Below are 17,017 nucleotides of genomic sequence, written 5' to 3' on the forward strand. Positions count from 1 at the left end.
TTCACAATCGATGTTTATATCAACAAGGAATATTGACAGCGGAGAGAGTATAGAGAAAAATTACATTGACACTTTAATCTGCCAACTAAAATCTACAAATCTGCGAGGTGCAGCTTCTTATGACTGGTATGAAACAACATATACAGACCATGACCAATATTTTCAACGCTTAACCAACTCATCAGATCATTTAGTCTTTCTAGCTAGCATTTCCTGCAAGCTTTCAGGGTAGCACATTTTCGTGTGCATGCTAGACCACACATTATCTGCCAGTATGGCATTGACAGTATCCGTTGGATGAAATTGGTCCCACCAGATATGATTAGAAGCATTTTTGCAGGACATTTCAGGTGTCATGCACGTAATTACACCCTTGTACCTACCTAATCCACAGCAAGCCTCTGTTGTGACATTAAAACCTGAGAAATACCTATAGTAATCAGTTGATGCTACTCAGATATACAATGAAATGCAGCAAAGAAAATTGAAGACTATCTCACCAAAGCGATCGTGATTCTTGATTATGTCCATGGAACCTTCAAAGATATCACAGAAAATAATATCAGCATCTTGTAGCTTTTGATTGAGTCCATCAACCATGTATCTCACAGCAAAGTTGAACTCTGTTATCATGTCATTTATCATCTGGACACACTTTCCATTCCTACTACGATACTGCCACAAGTAGTAAGGAGCACAACCAATAGGAGCCAGTCCTGCCACCACCACTTTCCTCACGTTTGCAATATACAAATTCTGCATCATCAAATTTAGGTAAGAACTATGGAATGAAAGCCCCAACAGTAGCAATTTTAGTGCTACAATATTTAAACGCACGCAAAAGAAAAGGAAATAACACTTAGCTAATGAGACCCCGAAGAGACAAAATTGAAACCAAGAGACTGAGTACAGGGTAGTAAAAAACTTCAAAGATTATCATGGTTGGGTAATATGAACCTCAAAAACCTGTTACAAGAGATATGGATCAATAACAAACAAAGTGAGCAACAGGTAATCACCTCAATCTCCTTCTTCATCGTCTGTACTAAGAACTGGTTGAATTTCCAAGGTAGGTACAGTGACTGCACACTGGACACATTACGGAGGTAGTAGTGTATGTAGTCATTAGTACCGATGGAAATATAAAACAGCGACTTTGAAATAAGATCAGCTGCTACGACCTCGCCCATGTTGAGTGTGAACTGCTGAAAAGTATCTGTAACCTGCTGAACTTGCTGCGTAAAGGATATATGTTGGCCCTATATTTAAACAACACGAACAATTAGTCATGCACCATAGATTCAGATCGACAGTATCCATAACTGGTGAACCACATTATCACAAAATGACACATAAAGTAGCAGCATTCTTGAAATTAGTTTTATTGAACAACTCAAATCAATTGCTAATTGACAAGAAGGACTATAAAAAAAAATTACATGATCAAGAAAAAGAAGAGAGTGAGGCATATAATGTTACCAGTTCTGATCCACTAGTAAAAATTAGTCCAGCACCCGCAGAAGCGTAATTGACGCCATGGACCATATCATCGACAGAGCCGGTTTGGCCAAGATAAGTGGGCACATAAGGCAGGCCAAGACGCATTGCTGATGAAGAACCAAAGTGACAAGATCAAATCAAGGATTAAGAAAGACCCAAATCAAGAAATGAAAATGACCCATTATCAGAAATCTTGATGGCCAGTGAAAAATCAAGAAAAAACTCAAATAAATTACAAGTAAAAGAACAAGAGAAGAAATTGAAGAGAAAAGCAAGTTACCAAGATAATCAACAGGAATTCTGCCATTGGAAAAGCGGCCAGTGGGCCGGTGGGTGTCGAAATCACGGCCATAAGGAAGACGATCAGCGCGAGCTAAAGTGCCGAGAAAATTGTTGGTGCCGGAATCGACGGAGGAATCTCCGATTACGAAGAGAGCTGGAACATTGTAATGATTGTTTGAAGAAAAAGAAGTAGAAGAGAAGATGGTTGTTGTTTTGCCAGAGTGAGTTGGTTTTAAAAACGTCAACAAGATGGTGATGGTGATGGTGATGGTGATGATCATCATACTGAACAAGAGAGCACCAGCCATGGTTGATACTCAATTGCCGCCTAAATTTTCAATTCTCATCTGCGAACTGGCCTCTGCTTTTTCTTTCTAAACTTTTAATTTAAAATGGGGTTAATTATCAACTAGGTCACTTATTACGCTAGAAAATATCAAGTCTGGGAAATTTTTGGTCTCATTTGGATCACTAAAGTCATAAAAAATATCAAATAGATACCTCTAATATCTTTTCGATGAGAAAACTTTATTTTTCATTGAGTTTCACACACTTTTCTTAGCTGTTAGTATAATCAAATGAAAGGTTATGAATTCTAGTATTTATGATAATATATTTAAATTTTAAAAAATTCATTTATTATTTATTTGATATAAATTAAACAAAATAATTGTAAAATTAAAAACAAATAGTAAATAAATTTCTTAAAAAAATCTGAATATATTATCATAAATACTACTCCCTCCGTCCCATTGGATTGTTAACATCACTTTTTGGCACGCTTTTTAAGGCCTCAATAAAATATAGTTCCATGATTTTTTTTTATAAAAAAAATTCTGAATAAAAGTTTGATGTCTAAACTTTTATTCAGAAAAAAAATAAATTTAAAAAATATTATATTGCTATATTTTATAAGAGCCTCAAAATGCGTGCAAACAGTGTACGTTAACAATCCCACGGGACTGAGGGAGTAGAATTCATAACCTTTCATTTGATTATACTCACAGCTATGAAAAATGTGTGAAACTCAATGAAAAATAAAGTTTACTCCTCGAAAAGATATTAGAGGTATCAATTTGATATTTTTTATGACTTTAGTGATTCAAATGAGACCAAAAATTTCCCAGTGACCCACTTGATATTTTCTAGCGTAATAAGTGATCTAATTGATAATTAACCCATTTAAAATGTTCCTAATTTCTCTTATTCACTTGGTTTTCTCTTTCTCCTATTTTTGGAAAGAAAGTTTGGAGAAAAATATATATCCAACTCTTACTTTTAATACACAGTAGTCTTTAACCCGTGCAAAGCACGGGCGTGTATATAATTTTAATTTATTATTTAAATTTTAACATCATTTTATTATTATTTTCATATTAATGAGTTGAATTTTAATTAAATTATATTGACCAACTGATTATAAGTTCTCACGAACATTTAGCTTTTACAATTTATTATCTATTTATAAATATTTGTATGTTATGGTTAGTGTTTTTATTAAAATATGAACGTGTTAGAGTTAAAAAGAGTTATACGAAGGTTTTGTTAAAAAAAAAAATCAAAATTCGATATTTATAATTTTATTTTTAACATCATTATAATATTTTATAAAATATTATATGATAATATATTGTCATGAGTGTTTTTAGTATTTAACAATATAAGAGTAAAAAAGCTCCCCATGTTCTAGACTTGTAGTTTGGGAGGTAAATACCAAATCAAAAAAATATAACTAAAACTTTAGACTATAGATTATACCCATGTTGGCTTATTATAGTATAATACTCCCTCCGTCCCTAAATACTTTTCCTATTTCTCCTTTTCACGTTTGCCAACACACACTTTTGATCATCAATATCTTTAATTTTATATTAGTATTAAATATAAAAATTTCACTGTATTAAAGTACTCGTAAATACGAATCCAACAAGATCACTCATGACTATATTTAGTATTATAGATTAGACGTAAATTAGTCATTTGTCTCATGTTATGAACAGTCCCGACATATCAAACGAGAAAAGCTTTTCGGGACGGAGGGAGTATAGTATAGATTTGGCTCGCTCCCTCGAGATGTCAAAAATTCGAACCTTAGAGCAAGTCCAACAATGTCCGCCTTATAAATATAATAAAAAATAGTGTCCTAGTGAATGACATCATTTTCATATATCAACTCCAACAATATGCCTTATTATTGTGTCTTATTATTAAAATACTAATATAGTTGAATCATTATTGGAGGGAAATGAAAAGAGGGTGGAGAGAGATAAAAGGAAACTAGTTTTTTATTGATTGAAATGGTTTAGGGCATGCTTAGTGGTGCCTCGTTAACAAGGCACTTGTGAGATGTTCAAGTGTTTTAAGGCACCACTAGGACATTGTTGGAGCACTTTTTTTATTTTTTTTGCTAAATGGAGAGAGAGAGATGGATATTCAATTTAAGCAAAACACATGCTAGATCGTGTAGTGTTTTGTTATTTTAAACCTAACAAAACGTTACATGATGTAGCATTCTCTTCTTTTAACCCTAACAAAACGCAACATAAACTGCTCCATACTTTTAAAAAGTATGGATTACATTTTTTAAGTCATTTTAAGCAAAATGTTCATACTTTTTTGCTAAATGGAGAGAGAGAGATGGATATTCAGTTTAAGCAAAAAGCGTTACGAGAGATGAATATTCAGTTTAAGCAAAATGTAATCCATACTTTTTTGCTTCAAATGACTTAAATTTTGATTTAGGACATTAATTTAGGCTACCTTTGGACTTGCTCTTATCATCATGCGTTTGATTATAGAAAAGAAAGAATTTCTAGGATTTGTTTGGGATTGTTGTTATAAATTATTGTGTTGTAGGTAAAGGTGCTTGTAAAAAATGGTATTGTAGAAATCAGATAACTGTTTGATAATTTTTTTGATATGTGCTTATTTTGAATTATAATATAAAAAATAATATTTTTGGTGAGGTTTGATAGTGAAATCTATGACAACTGCCTAATAAAACTAAAAAACAACTTTTTCCAAGAGTATCGGAGGACCTGATTTTCTAAAAGTAGCTTTTCAGATGTTCGGAAAAGCTCCTTCTAGATTTACCAAACATTTTCTCGCATGCTTTTCAACAAAAGGTCAACGCCAAACAGTAGCCTAGTTTAGTTTGTTTATCACTTGCTTTTCTCTTAAAAAAGAATCTAGGAAATTTTTATATTTTTCTATCAAAAAATATGGATTACATTTTTTACTTTTATGTTCATATGCTTTTTGTTTTTGTTAAAACCTAAAAAATATGGATTACATTTTTTACTTTTATGTTCATATGCTTTTTGTTTTTGTTAAAACCTTGAACCATGATGTTTGCTTACTATTTTTTTAAAAAAAATGGTCTCAGATCTCATAAAATGAAATAGTGCCCAGGATAACCGATTTGAGAAAAATGGCCTCAAATATTAATTTTTAATGCTAGATAATTTAGCGTTTCAATTTGGGAAAAACACGCTAGATCGTGTAGTGTTTTGTTATTTTAAACCTAACAAAACGTTACATGATGTAGCATTCTCTTCTTTTAACCCTAACAAAACGCAACATAAATTAGCGTTTTGTTCTTTTAATCCTAATAGAAGGTTACACGATGTAGCATTAATACAAAACGCTACAACGTAGCGTTAATAAATGATATTTGGGGTTTCATCATGATATTCAGGATATTAATAATGGTTATCATCGACAAGCCTTAAAAAATTTGGCCACAACAAAATTTTGCAAAAATATTGGGTGTTGACCCCATTATTACTATATCCGTTATTAATCCTGAATATCATGATCTCAAAAAAGGGCTCGAAATATCATTATTTACGGTTGCAATGTGTAGCATTTTTCATATTCATACAAAACGCTACATCGTCTAGCGTTATGATTAAAAAAGCGGAATAATAGTTTAGTTTATGTAGTGTTAGGTTAGAACGCTACATCGTATGGCGTTTTATTAGGATTAAAACAACAAAATATTACACGATGTAACATTTTCATGATTATTGAAGTAACTAATATTTGATGTCATATTTCTGAAATATATTATTCCCAACATTACATCTTCATTTTGTGAAATCTGGGACCATCTTTGGGCCCGTTTTAGTTTTTCCGAAACACTGCTGGCAAGTTGAACAATTTTGAAGATAGTAAAAAAGAGACTTAGTGGGTGTTTGTTTACGAATTATAAGTCCAGCTTCTGGATTATAAGTCAAGAGCATTTATTCGTACCGTTTGTGTAATAAGTCAAGAAGCACTTATAAAAAGCTAGGATTGCTAGCTTTTGTTTCAGGGCTTCTACTTATTTCCAAAACACTTTAATCACTTATAAGTCTTATCTTACTTCTAACTCCTACTCCACTTATTTATTTTAAGCAAGAAGCACTTATTTTAAGCTAACCCAAACGGCCCCTTAATAGGTGATGGAGAGCGGAGGAGAAACGAAATAAAAATGGTTTAAAGCGCACTTGTAAGAAAGACAAGGAAGAAAAGGAAAGGCGCACAAAGGAAGGAGACTAGAAGTAAAAAAGAAGCCCACCTCTCTCTCCTCTCAACAGAAACACCACTACTTAATTCTTACTCATCTTCTTCATCATTACCCACTATCCCACACCATTATAACACTACATATACATACATAACATACTTTTGGTTTCTTTTCTTCTGACCCATTTCTAAATTTCCAGTTTCCTTGTTGTTCTCCATTTCTTAACTAAGTTTAAGACTTTCTCTTTCCTTTGTGTGTGTATATATTGGTTTGGTGGGTAAGAATGGGCAACTGCTCTTGTGGCTTCAGCCCATCAATTTACAGAATTTCTGCAAATGCAAAGTCTGGTGGGTTGTTGCTTTCTTACATCTTACTTATGTTTCATGATTCTTGCATAACCATAGTTTATCTGAGATCATGGTTAACATGAGTAGTATTTTCTGTGATGGTTTTTTTTGTTATCTATATGTATGTAACAAATTCATGGGCCAAGATACGATTTCCATACATGTCACAAAATATTTTATCTGGGGTCTTCACGAAAACAGCCTCCATGATCTGCGTATATTTTACCCTCCTCAGATCATGCTCTAAGTCGGATATACTAGATACATTTGGTTTGGTTTGGTTTGGTTTATGTATGTGTGTGAGACAAGTTTTGGTATCTGCTGTTTTCATGGCTGTTGTTTGTTGATTCAATTATTTTATTCTTTATCCAGGGACCAGGAATAAGTGTAGTTTCCTGTTTGTAGCCATTTTTAACCTTGTTGGGTAAACAAGAAAGCTGATGGGTGCAAAAGCAGAAACTTGCCCTTTTCACGTTTGTATATGGCAGTTGTTGGCTTAATACTCTCCCTTTCATCTTTTCCATTCTAAAAACAAGTCTTCCTTTAAATTAGTGTCTATTTATTTGCTAGAGTTGTAAGAACTTGAATTATCAGTTTACTCATCTTAGCCTTCTATTATGATTGATGTTGTAGTTTAATATCTTGAAATTGATGTGGGTTCGATTTATTTATTGTTTCCAATAAAAGAATAATTTTTTTTCTATATATGGTGTTATTTAATATATTTGCAGAATTTTAAAGTGAACTTCTTTATGGTCTGTGTAGCAACTGATTGTGAAAAAGTAATAGTTGGTATTTGGTTATGCTGTTTTATTTTCTTTCAGAGTCTCCTGAAGATTGTTGCACTTCAACACCAAAGGAGAGCAATGAAGAAAGAAAGCTTCCCACGAATCCGGAAGAAGTCGAATACCTACGACGCAGTTCAGGGACAAATCCGTTAATTGTGTTTACATACGACGAATTGAAGACAGTCACCTCAAACTTTAGACAGGATAATATGTTAGGTGGAGGAGGATTTGGAAGTGTTTACAAAGGGTTTATTACTGATGATAAAAATGAGGAACTTGAGCCAATTCCGGTTGCTGTTAAGGTCCATGATGGTGACAATAGTTATCAAGGGCACAGGGAATGGCTGGTAGACAATTTGTTATCTTGATGGATGTTTCGTGTAGAATGTATTATGTGCTTTTGAGTTTTGATTTTGTTTTCTTCTGCACTCTTTTCTTTTCTTTTCTCTCAGGCTGAAGTCATATTTTTGGGTCAACTTTCACATCCAAATTTGGTTAAATTGATTGGTTACTGCTGTGAGGATGAGTATCGTGTTCTAGTATATGAGTACATGGCTCGAGGTAGCGTGGAGAACAATCTATTTTCAAGTGAGTGTTTCATGAGATTCTGTACAAAAATGTAAAACTCATGTTTTTCATTTATAGTATATAATTGATAGCTTCCCACTTGTCCAAATATGATTTTTGGTACGTGCTGGAGTAAATTGCCTCCTTGTGACCCCTTGATGCTGAAATAAGGAATGGGAGAACTTCTGCCTATTTTACAAGTGTAATACATTAACTATATACATCTTCACTATTCCATAAAGGTGATAGTGATATTAAGAAAATACATTTTTTTTCTTCATATTTTCATATAGTCTTGGTACCTTTGAAGTTTAAATTACCTGTGTTAATATGATTAAAACAAGAGAGAAATATGCGCAAGAAAAAGGAAAAAGAAGCAGCAGCATGAAAGATGAGAATTGATCAAGTTCAGAAATTTTTAGTTTAGAAAAATGATTGAAAACAACAGTTAGTGGCAGCAAACAAGCTACAAACTATTTGGTTTGTAGTTGCATACATATAATATAGGGTATAACTCGTAACTGCTTGCATTTGCTGTGAAATTAATTTTGAATCACCTAAAACGGCATTGCATGCTTTAAAAGTTGTAAAAACCTCTGGTGCAACTTTGAAACGCTTATAAATCTACATTGTTATAGTACTATGAACTATGTTAACTGGACTCTTCAATTTTGCCCTCATACCCGTGTCGATCAGACATGACATGGGTGTGGGTATGGGATCTGGGTCGGATCCTTCAATTGAAAACCGGACACTTCAATTTCCATCAAAATAGTTCAAAATGATTTACAAAGCCTCACAACAACTTGTTTTTAGCGAGGGATGCCTATAAATTACTATTTCCATGCTATTCTTTTGATTTATGCTATAAGTTTAAAATAAACAATTTGTATATGTCTTTATATTAGTAGAAGACCCTATTATATTTATAATATATAAAAAGTACGTATAAATATAATATCACATATATAAAGGTTATATGCCGAATCCCCGTACCCGTGTCCAATTTCAGATCCATATCCATGAATCCTAATTTTTAAGAAATTAAGGGTCTGACACTTGGATCTGCACCCGTGTCCGACACCCATACCCGAGTCCGGGTAACTTAGACTATGAATAGGTTCATGTGTAAGTTTGTATATCCACCTACATAAACAAGTAACTAGATATCTGAAGTTTGTGTTTCTTAAGGGTTCTTTCAACTAGTCCACATCACATGATCTTACTTGTATTTTGATTGTCACAGGAGTTTTGCTTCCACTTCCCTGGTCTATCCGTATGAAGATAGCATATGGTGCTGCAAAAGGCCTTGCATTCCTTCATGAAGCTGAAAAACCTGTCATCTACCGTGATTTTAAGACATCTAATATTCTGCTGGACAAGGTTATTAAGCTGGAACATTATTCTTATGCTTTAAACTGATATTTATTAAATTCAGGGATCCCAATTGAAAAAGGCATATATATTGTTTGTTCCGCCCCACTCCATTTCGTTGTAAAATGGATCCAATTCACTCATACCATATATAAAGGGATTACCCATTAAATTACATGCAAAGCTTATTTAATATATTACGTTTATATACAAAATCCTATATATTTACAAGTTTAATTAAACATATATTACTAAGATAACTGAATACTATTCAGGTGATTGTAATGTATCCTTCCCCGCGGCATACCATGCAGGACAAAGATACAGGGTCCATCTCTTTCCCATTCCCATATATTAGCTGCTACATAAAAATATATCCTATCAACTTTGTGTTGACCAAGTAAATAGTACTATGTGAAATGAAAATGTAGCTGCTACATAGAGTAGTCAATAAATACACTGACAGGACGTGGAGGTTAATTGACCAGTCTTCATAGTTGTTTGGTGCCAAACTGACAATGGTGCCTTGAAGTTGTCAGTGATAGACTGATAGGATATTTCTGACCAGAAGGATATAATCATGAAAGTATTAACTCTTATAAGTTATATTCACTAGCTGACTGTCCTTAAACTTGAAACTGTCTAGTCATGGTATGCACTAGGCAGCATATTTGCAACTCATATAGAACACAATAGCTTACCTAATTTTGCAATTTCCCATGCCACTAATACTATTTAGCTATGTGATTAACATTTAAGTTTCGTCGGTGCTCAATATATTTTGCTATGTATTATTTGAATAGTTGTATTTGTATCAATGGAACTGAATTTCAATTTATTTTGTATCATCTCACCGCAACACTTTTGACGTAAATGCTATATGTTTTGTTAAAGGACTACAATGCAAAGCTTTCTGACTTTGGACTTGCAAAGGATGGGCCAGTAGGCGATAAATCTCACGTTTCTACTCGAATAATGGGAACATATGGATATGCAGCACCGGAATATATCATGACAGGTTAGCCAATTTGCTGCAACAATAGTTTTATTTTTCTGTATAAAGGTATTCTCTAGAAACAAAACTTTCCTAAAATAAGCTTCAGATTTGCATACTCTCGGGATGTACATATCACTTGCACTGCTTTCACGTGTATTCAACAATTTTTTATACTTATGGAAAGCACTTTTTTTAATGAGTAATGAGATCTCTGTTTTTTTAACTAGTCTTCTAGCTGTATGAAATTTTGTTTTTCTGTCACTTTCACAGACTATATCACAGACATCAGATGTTTCAAATTATAAAAATTTTAAGCCTTAATATCTTGCAAACAAAAGAATTTCGGAAACAGATCCAGAAGCTGAAATAATGTAGGAGTCGATCCTTTGTCCTGTAGAGGGGGGTGATCCTTGATTCTTGAACATAGTGAAGAGAATTTTTTCCTACAAGAGTCTTAAAATTAGTACTCCCTCCGTCCCAGCCATTTGTTTACGTATGGTTTGGGCACGGAGGTTAAGAAATATTTATAAAATACTGGAAAATAGAAAAAAAGTTTGGGTGAAGTGGCGGGACTAATTGATTTTTAATGTATTAAAGGGAGATAGTGGAGCAAAAGTAGTGTGAAAAGGGAAGAAAAGTGGGGAAGTGGTGAGATCCATTGACTATTTTTTGTAAGTTTTGAAATATAAAGAAATGGTTGGGACAGAGGGAAGTAATACCTTATATAAAAATACATGTTCATAAACAATTTAATTAAAAAGTACAAGTATCACCACTCAAAACTACAATTTGATTTTGTTAGTATAAATAAGTATTGACACATACTCGGTAGTTTTAGAATATACATAGTAGGGCATAATGGCATATAATAGAAGTAGTTAGCTTGTGATGAAGTAGAGAAAAAGAGAGGAAAGTAGGGATTTTGTTATAATCAAGTTGCCCTTTGGTTAGATGAAAGTTTTTATGTATGAAAAAAGCTTTTCTGATTCTTTCAGTATTGTATTTCGGTACAATTCACTGACGTGAAAGTCTTATGACAAAAAAAAAAAAAAAAGTTGTCCTTGATCGCAGTTAAATTACAATAGTAGAGAGCTTATGTAGCCAACATCTGAATAATAATAAAAGTAAATTATCCTAACAAGAAAACTGATATAAGAACAGAACTACCATATAATTCTATACTAATATTTTATATTCTGTATATGTTAACATCTCATTGGATCTTAATCGAGAGTTTGTCAAACGGAACCACGAATTCACAGCTGCAACAACAAAACAAGTGGAAAAAAAGAGCATTCAGGTCATCCAACAGTGAATAGAAACAAAACTACAATCTCGATATCAGATCCAAAACCAAAGTAAAATCTAACTAGCAAGAGAGAATCATCTATGTCGTTATTTACCCAACCAAAACAACTCCAAAATCCAATGAATCAGCATACACACAAGAAAAATCCAAACAAAACCAATCAAAATCGAATCATAATCCGAATCCACAAACTATATCTAAATCCAATATCAAGCCAATACTAAATCCAGATTTCAACTATATTCAAATCTAATCAAGAAACTAGGTTTTAAGTAGAAAGAGAGAGAAGTGATATCCCAAATAGTCCCACAAGGGGTGTGTGTGTGTCAATGTCATGGTGCCAATCCCCATCATAGTGCAGAACATAAAAAACAATCCCACATAGGGGGGCAAAGGCACGGAAAAAAGAAATAAAGAAACAGTTCTACCAAGAACGAAACAATAATGAAGGGGGAACCAAGTCCAAACTCAAAAATAATATAGAACTCACTTTTAACTGATTTAGAATAAAAATCAAAATCAGGAATCAAAATCAACATTATCCAAGAAAAATCCGAACCAATTTGATGAAGATGAAGATTTGAAGAAGAGAGACGGGAAGACCATGCATGTGGTTGGAATCACGTGCAATTCGTCATCAACCTATTCCGGATCGGATCAAATTAAGCTGGCTCTAATTAACCTAACCTGGCTCTGATATCATCAAGTAGAGAGAAAGAGAGAAAACTAGGGCTTTTTTATAATAAAGTTGTTCTCAATTACAAGAAAGATAATATCAAAAATAATAAGGTGAATTATTCTAACAAAACAACAGATATAATTATGGAATTACCTTGTAATATTATTAACACTAATACTATACTCGTGTAATAATACTATATATGTTAAAAGTGCACTTTGTATATGGGTCCTAGTGACTTGGTCATTGATTCTGAACTGGATCCCAGATTTGTATGTGTAGTGTTCTATATAGTTAATCTAGCAGGGCATGAATACTTACCTTTTAACTAGAGATAAAAATTAGTAGTTGACTAGAACATGCCCCCTATGCATTTGGAGTTAACTAGGATCCAGATTGTTACCACATTACTCTGTACTACTTAAAACAGTTGGCTATAACTTATAATTTCAAATTACATGAATTTTATATTGAAAAGTCAGTAAGGACTGGTCCCACCCAGCCCACCTCTTGGTCCTGCACTAAACTGATCTCTGTTATATGGTGTCCCCATTTTGTTCTACACGTGTACACTAAATTTCAAATTATACTTTATTAGCATTAATGCTGATAAGAGTGTATTTTACTTACTAGTGGAAGTCCTTCCCGTTCCAAGCTGTTAGTAATATAACCTTTTCAAATTATTCAGGTCATCTGACTCCCAGAAGTGATGTTTACAGCTACGGTGTTGTTCTTCTCGAGCTCCTAACAGGAAGAAAATCTTTGGAAAAATCCCGACCGCCTCGTGAGCAAAATCTTACTGATTGGGCGCTCCCTATGCTCAAAGAGAAGAAGAAGTTGCTTAACCTCGTTGATCCTAGGTTAGAAGGGGATTATCCAGTTAAAGCATTTCAGAAGGGAGCTATGCTAGCTTACCATTGCTTAAACCGCAATCCTAAAGCAAGGCCACTAATGCGAGATATTGTTGATTCCCTGGAACCTTTGCAGGTTCCTTGTGATATTGGTGCTGAAAAAACTGGTGTAACTGTTATAATAAAGAATCCAAATGCAGTATCTGGAGAAGAAGTTGCACAGAAAGCATGAAATTGTCCTATATAATTTTCTAATCTTATAGTAGCATATTACTGGGGTGTTTGTATTTCAAACCAACTATATTTGGTTTCTTTCTTTTCTTGACAGTGCAAGGAGAATATATATGAGTTAACAGGGCACGTGGTGCACTTGTATGTATATTCCTTTTTCAGTAGTGCATGTCCTTTAATAGCTTCACTAGTATTTTTAATCTATCTCTTATATTTTGAGCGTGTGTAAATTATGTGGGAAACTGGTGATTAACTAACAATAAATTTTCTGACAAAAAAATAAAAAAATAACAACAGTAAATTTTAGATCACAAAATTGTTAAAATATTTGTAGGGTCATGTTCAAGAGAGAACTCGTAGAACCCTTATCTTATTTCTGGTATTAGTTGGGGTTGGGGTTCTGCAGCAGAACTTCGCATGCAAAAAATGTCAATATCTATGTATTATATTTTAAAATTATTCTTGAACACACAACGATGAAAAACATGAAAAAAAACATGTATTTAGATTTAGATCTTAAAAATCTATCTATTTAAAATTTAGGGTTACCACCTTGGTGGTTCTCTGATTTTACTTTAAGGATTAGTTCTTTCTTAAATTCTTGAACGCGATCCATAATTTGTAATCTACAAACACATATTTCTTAAAAAAAACATAATACATAAGCAGCTGCAATACAATTAATTATAAGATTTGGCTAAATCCAAATGCGAACCCGGTTTCTTTTCCCTCATTGACATTCTTGTTAACAAGACCATGAGCCCTTAGCCTGCGCTTAAAACCCGGGTTTTAAGTCATCTCTGGCTTCAAGCTGAAAAATGTCTGTTTCTGTAATAAATCAGAAGTCAGCTTAAAGTCAGAAATAAGCCAAAAGCTGACTTAAAACCAGAATTTAGTTTGAGCTACTTTTTTCAGTGACTAATTTTTTTTGAACTTTTTTTTAGATAAAAATTACTCTTAAATCATAAATTACTCATAAATCATTTTTATTTCTATTATTATATTTTTAATAACTCATAAGTCATTAATAAGTCAAAATTACCCAAATAGACATTTTTAACTCTCAGCTTATCAAATAAGTCACGTTAAGTCATAAGTCACGTTAAGTCATAAGGCATAAGCCTAGTCAAACGGGCTCCATATGCCTTTTTTAATTTTCTAAGAATGTTTTTAGATCAATTTAATGAAAATTTCTCATTCGTTGATCCTTCATTTGTCAACTGATGATCCATATCTATTGGTTCATCACTATCAACATATGCTGATACACTTCCCGAATTTTCTTGAAGAACGTTTCAATTTCTTGAGTTTTAACTAAAATTATTTTCGGTCACATTTTTAGAATCTATTTATCTTCTAATGAATTTTCTTGTAGAACGTTTCAATTTCTTGAGATTTAACTGATATTGTTTTCGATCACATTTCTAGAATCTATTTATCTTCTTATTATTTCATATTCTTTAAGACATAACATAACGTTGATTATAATAATGATAACTTAATACTATGTCAGGATAGGAAACGATAAATAAGTATAATACAGTAATAGACAGATTAAAAAACAGGTACATACAAAATTAGACAATCAAGTAAACTGAAGCAATCATACAGTCATCGGAAGAAGTTCATTAATATGTGTCTTAGTGAAGAATAAAGTACAAGTTGTTTCAAATATCAGAAGTTGTGTACGAATTCAGTGTGAAGCGTTGGTGGATTCCAGTATCGTCAACTTGATATTCGTAATCAAAATCTGAAGCATTTCTAATCTGAATGGACTGAATAATGTTAGCTAAAGTGACAGTATAAAGTTCGATTTAATTGTTAGTCTTTTATGAACCAGACCAGTGCATTAAACATCAACACATAGAAAATTGTTCGTCGTATTTATTAACCAAAGAATCGATCGAGTCAACAAGTCAGTAGTTCCACAGTCAAGCCAAGCTTTTTATTAGTTTCCAAGAGTCAGCAACTTCCCAAATAAAGTCAAATCAAAAACCGACGCCAAGGAAATATTCGTATATTTATACACATACTTATATAGGACTCCAAGTAATGTTTGTTTATTTAAGTCATATAGGTGGCGCCTCTCTAATCATGTATATGTATATATGGGTGCCAAATGAAGTGTAGTAGAGCATAGACTAGGATTTGGAGGCGACGAGTGCTTGAAATACATCAAAGTAAGAAAGTTGCGCCTACTATGGTGAATGGCTTCACTCTAATGACGTCATGTAATGTTTGTTGCCATTTATTTCAAGCATAGAACTCTCTTGTACCTCAAACAGCGCCAGGTAACCATAAGATTTCAGTTTGCTAGCCTACCATGCCAATTATCAAAACAACATGAAAATAACAACCATGCTTTTTGTCACAAAGGACAAGTATTTCCCCAAAATATGGATGAAGGATGAAGTAGGAGTATGTTACTGTAGACTAGTATGGAAATAGCTAGTTGCCTTAGTATAAATAAACATTGTAATTTTTCATTTCAATGTTCCATTAAATAATAACTGAAGAGCAACTTAGAATAGATAAGCAAGACATTTTGAAAAATTAGCTCTTCATTCTTTGTAAGCAGCCAATTATCATTTTACTTGGGAGGTTCTTCAATATAAAAATCCTCAGGTGCATAAAACCATCCACCTGAAATTTTGAAAGCCTCAAGTTCCTTATACCTGTTTTAGATAATTTCTATTGTTTTTATGTTTGAATATTGTTTAGGTTCGAAAAGTTGATATATTTGCTTAAATAGTATTCAACCCCTTTTACAATCTAATCTCATTATAGAGTATATGGCTTGTATTATAGAGTATATGGCGAGGCTTATCAGGTTAGCACAACAGGTAGAGAAATTTAAATGGTGGCTGAAGCTTCTTCACCCATATCAAGAATATCATCACATGTTTCTTCGGGATGGATGATGGCTTGGTGTTATATGTTATAGTTGAATAACTCGTATAGCAGGGTTTTAGAGTGTTCACCCTCAAATAATAAGATTTCTATTTTTTGAGATGGCTGAGATTCATCAATACAAGTAGGAATGTTAGCCTTCGCAACTATAAGAGCTTTGTGAGGGTCAAGAATCACAATTTTTGTTGGAGGTAAATACTATTACAACAACATGGAAGTAGTTATATAAAATATTTAACAAACCAAGGCCAAGTCCAAAGTTAACGAAACCAAACATGAAGGCGTATAACATACATATCAGTGAGTGAATTGACAAAGCTAAGACAGAAGACATGTTATTCACCATAGCTATAACAGTGTACGGAAGTATTGAATAAAACAACTGAGTCCTCAGGCCTTGCACGAAGTCTCGACTATTCTTGCAGAGATAATTGTCTCCACTTACACTGTGTGTTGGGACACTTGCAATTTCCTTTCCAGGATAAATTAGCTCCTAAGTTGGTGTACACAGTAACAACAAACTCAATTTCGACTGGTACCTCAGTCGCCGGAGAAACCACACTCTAAAGCACTAACTATATATTGAGAGAGGACATCGAGTTTAGAGAGAAGGAGAATGATGGGTGTGATGTGTTTTCTCTTCTTTTTTTTCAACCGAGATGTCCAGGCTCA

The 17,017-nt window shown here is 33.2% G+C and overlaps 2 protein-coding genes across 2 annotated transcripts; one reads left to right on the forward strand and one right to left on the reverse strand.

Moving 5' to 3' along the window:
• On the reverse strand, positions 1–2,153 carry LOC108199021 (GDSL esterase/lipase At5g08460). Its single transcript, XM_017366786.2, has 5 exons — positions 1,781–2,153; positions 1,480–1,607; positions 1,020–1,259; positions 501–756; positions 1–419 (listed from the first exon to the last, which is right to left on the reverse strand). Exons 1-5 carry the CDS (start codon positions 2,088–2,090, stop codon positions 187–189), a joined length of 1,167 nt encoding a protein of 388 aa, XP_017222275.1. The 5' UTR covers positions 2,091–2,153; the 3' UTR covers positions 1–186.
• Positions 2,154–6,268: 4,115 nt separating this feature from the next.
• On the forward strand, positions 6,269–13,583 carry LOC108199791 (probable serine/threonine-protein kinase PBL16). The gene is made up of 6 exons (XM_017367769.2): positions 6,269–6,639; positions 7,464–7,774; positions 7,880–8,015; positions 9,241–9,377; positions 10,263–10,386; positions 13,042–13,583. Exons 1-6 carry the CDS (start codon positions 6,576–6,578, stop codon positions 13,434–13,436), a joined length of 1,167 nt encoding a protein of 388 aa, XP_017223258.1. The 5' UTR covers positions 6,269–6,575; the 3' UTR covers positions 13,437–13,583.
• Positions 13,584–17,017: the final 3,434 nt, after the last annotated feature.

Source organism: Daucus carota, chromosome 8 (genome assembly GCF_001625215.2).
Source record: "Daucus carota subsp. sativus chromosome 8, DH1 v3.0, whole genome shotgun sequence".
NCBI lineage: Eukaryota > Viridiplantae > Streptophyta > Magnoliopsida > Apiales > Apiaceae > Daucus > Daucus carota.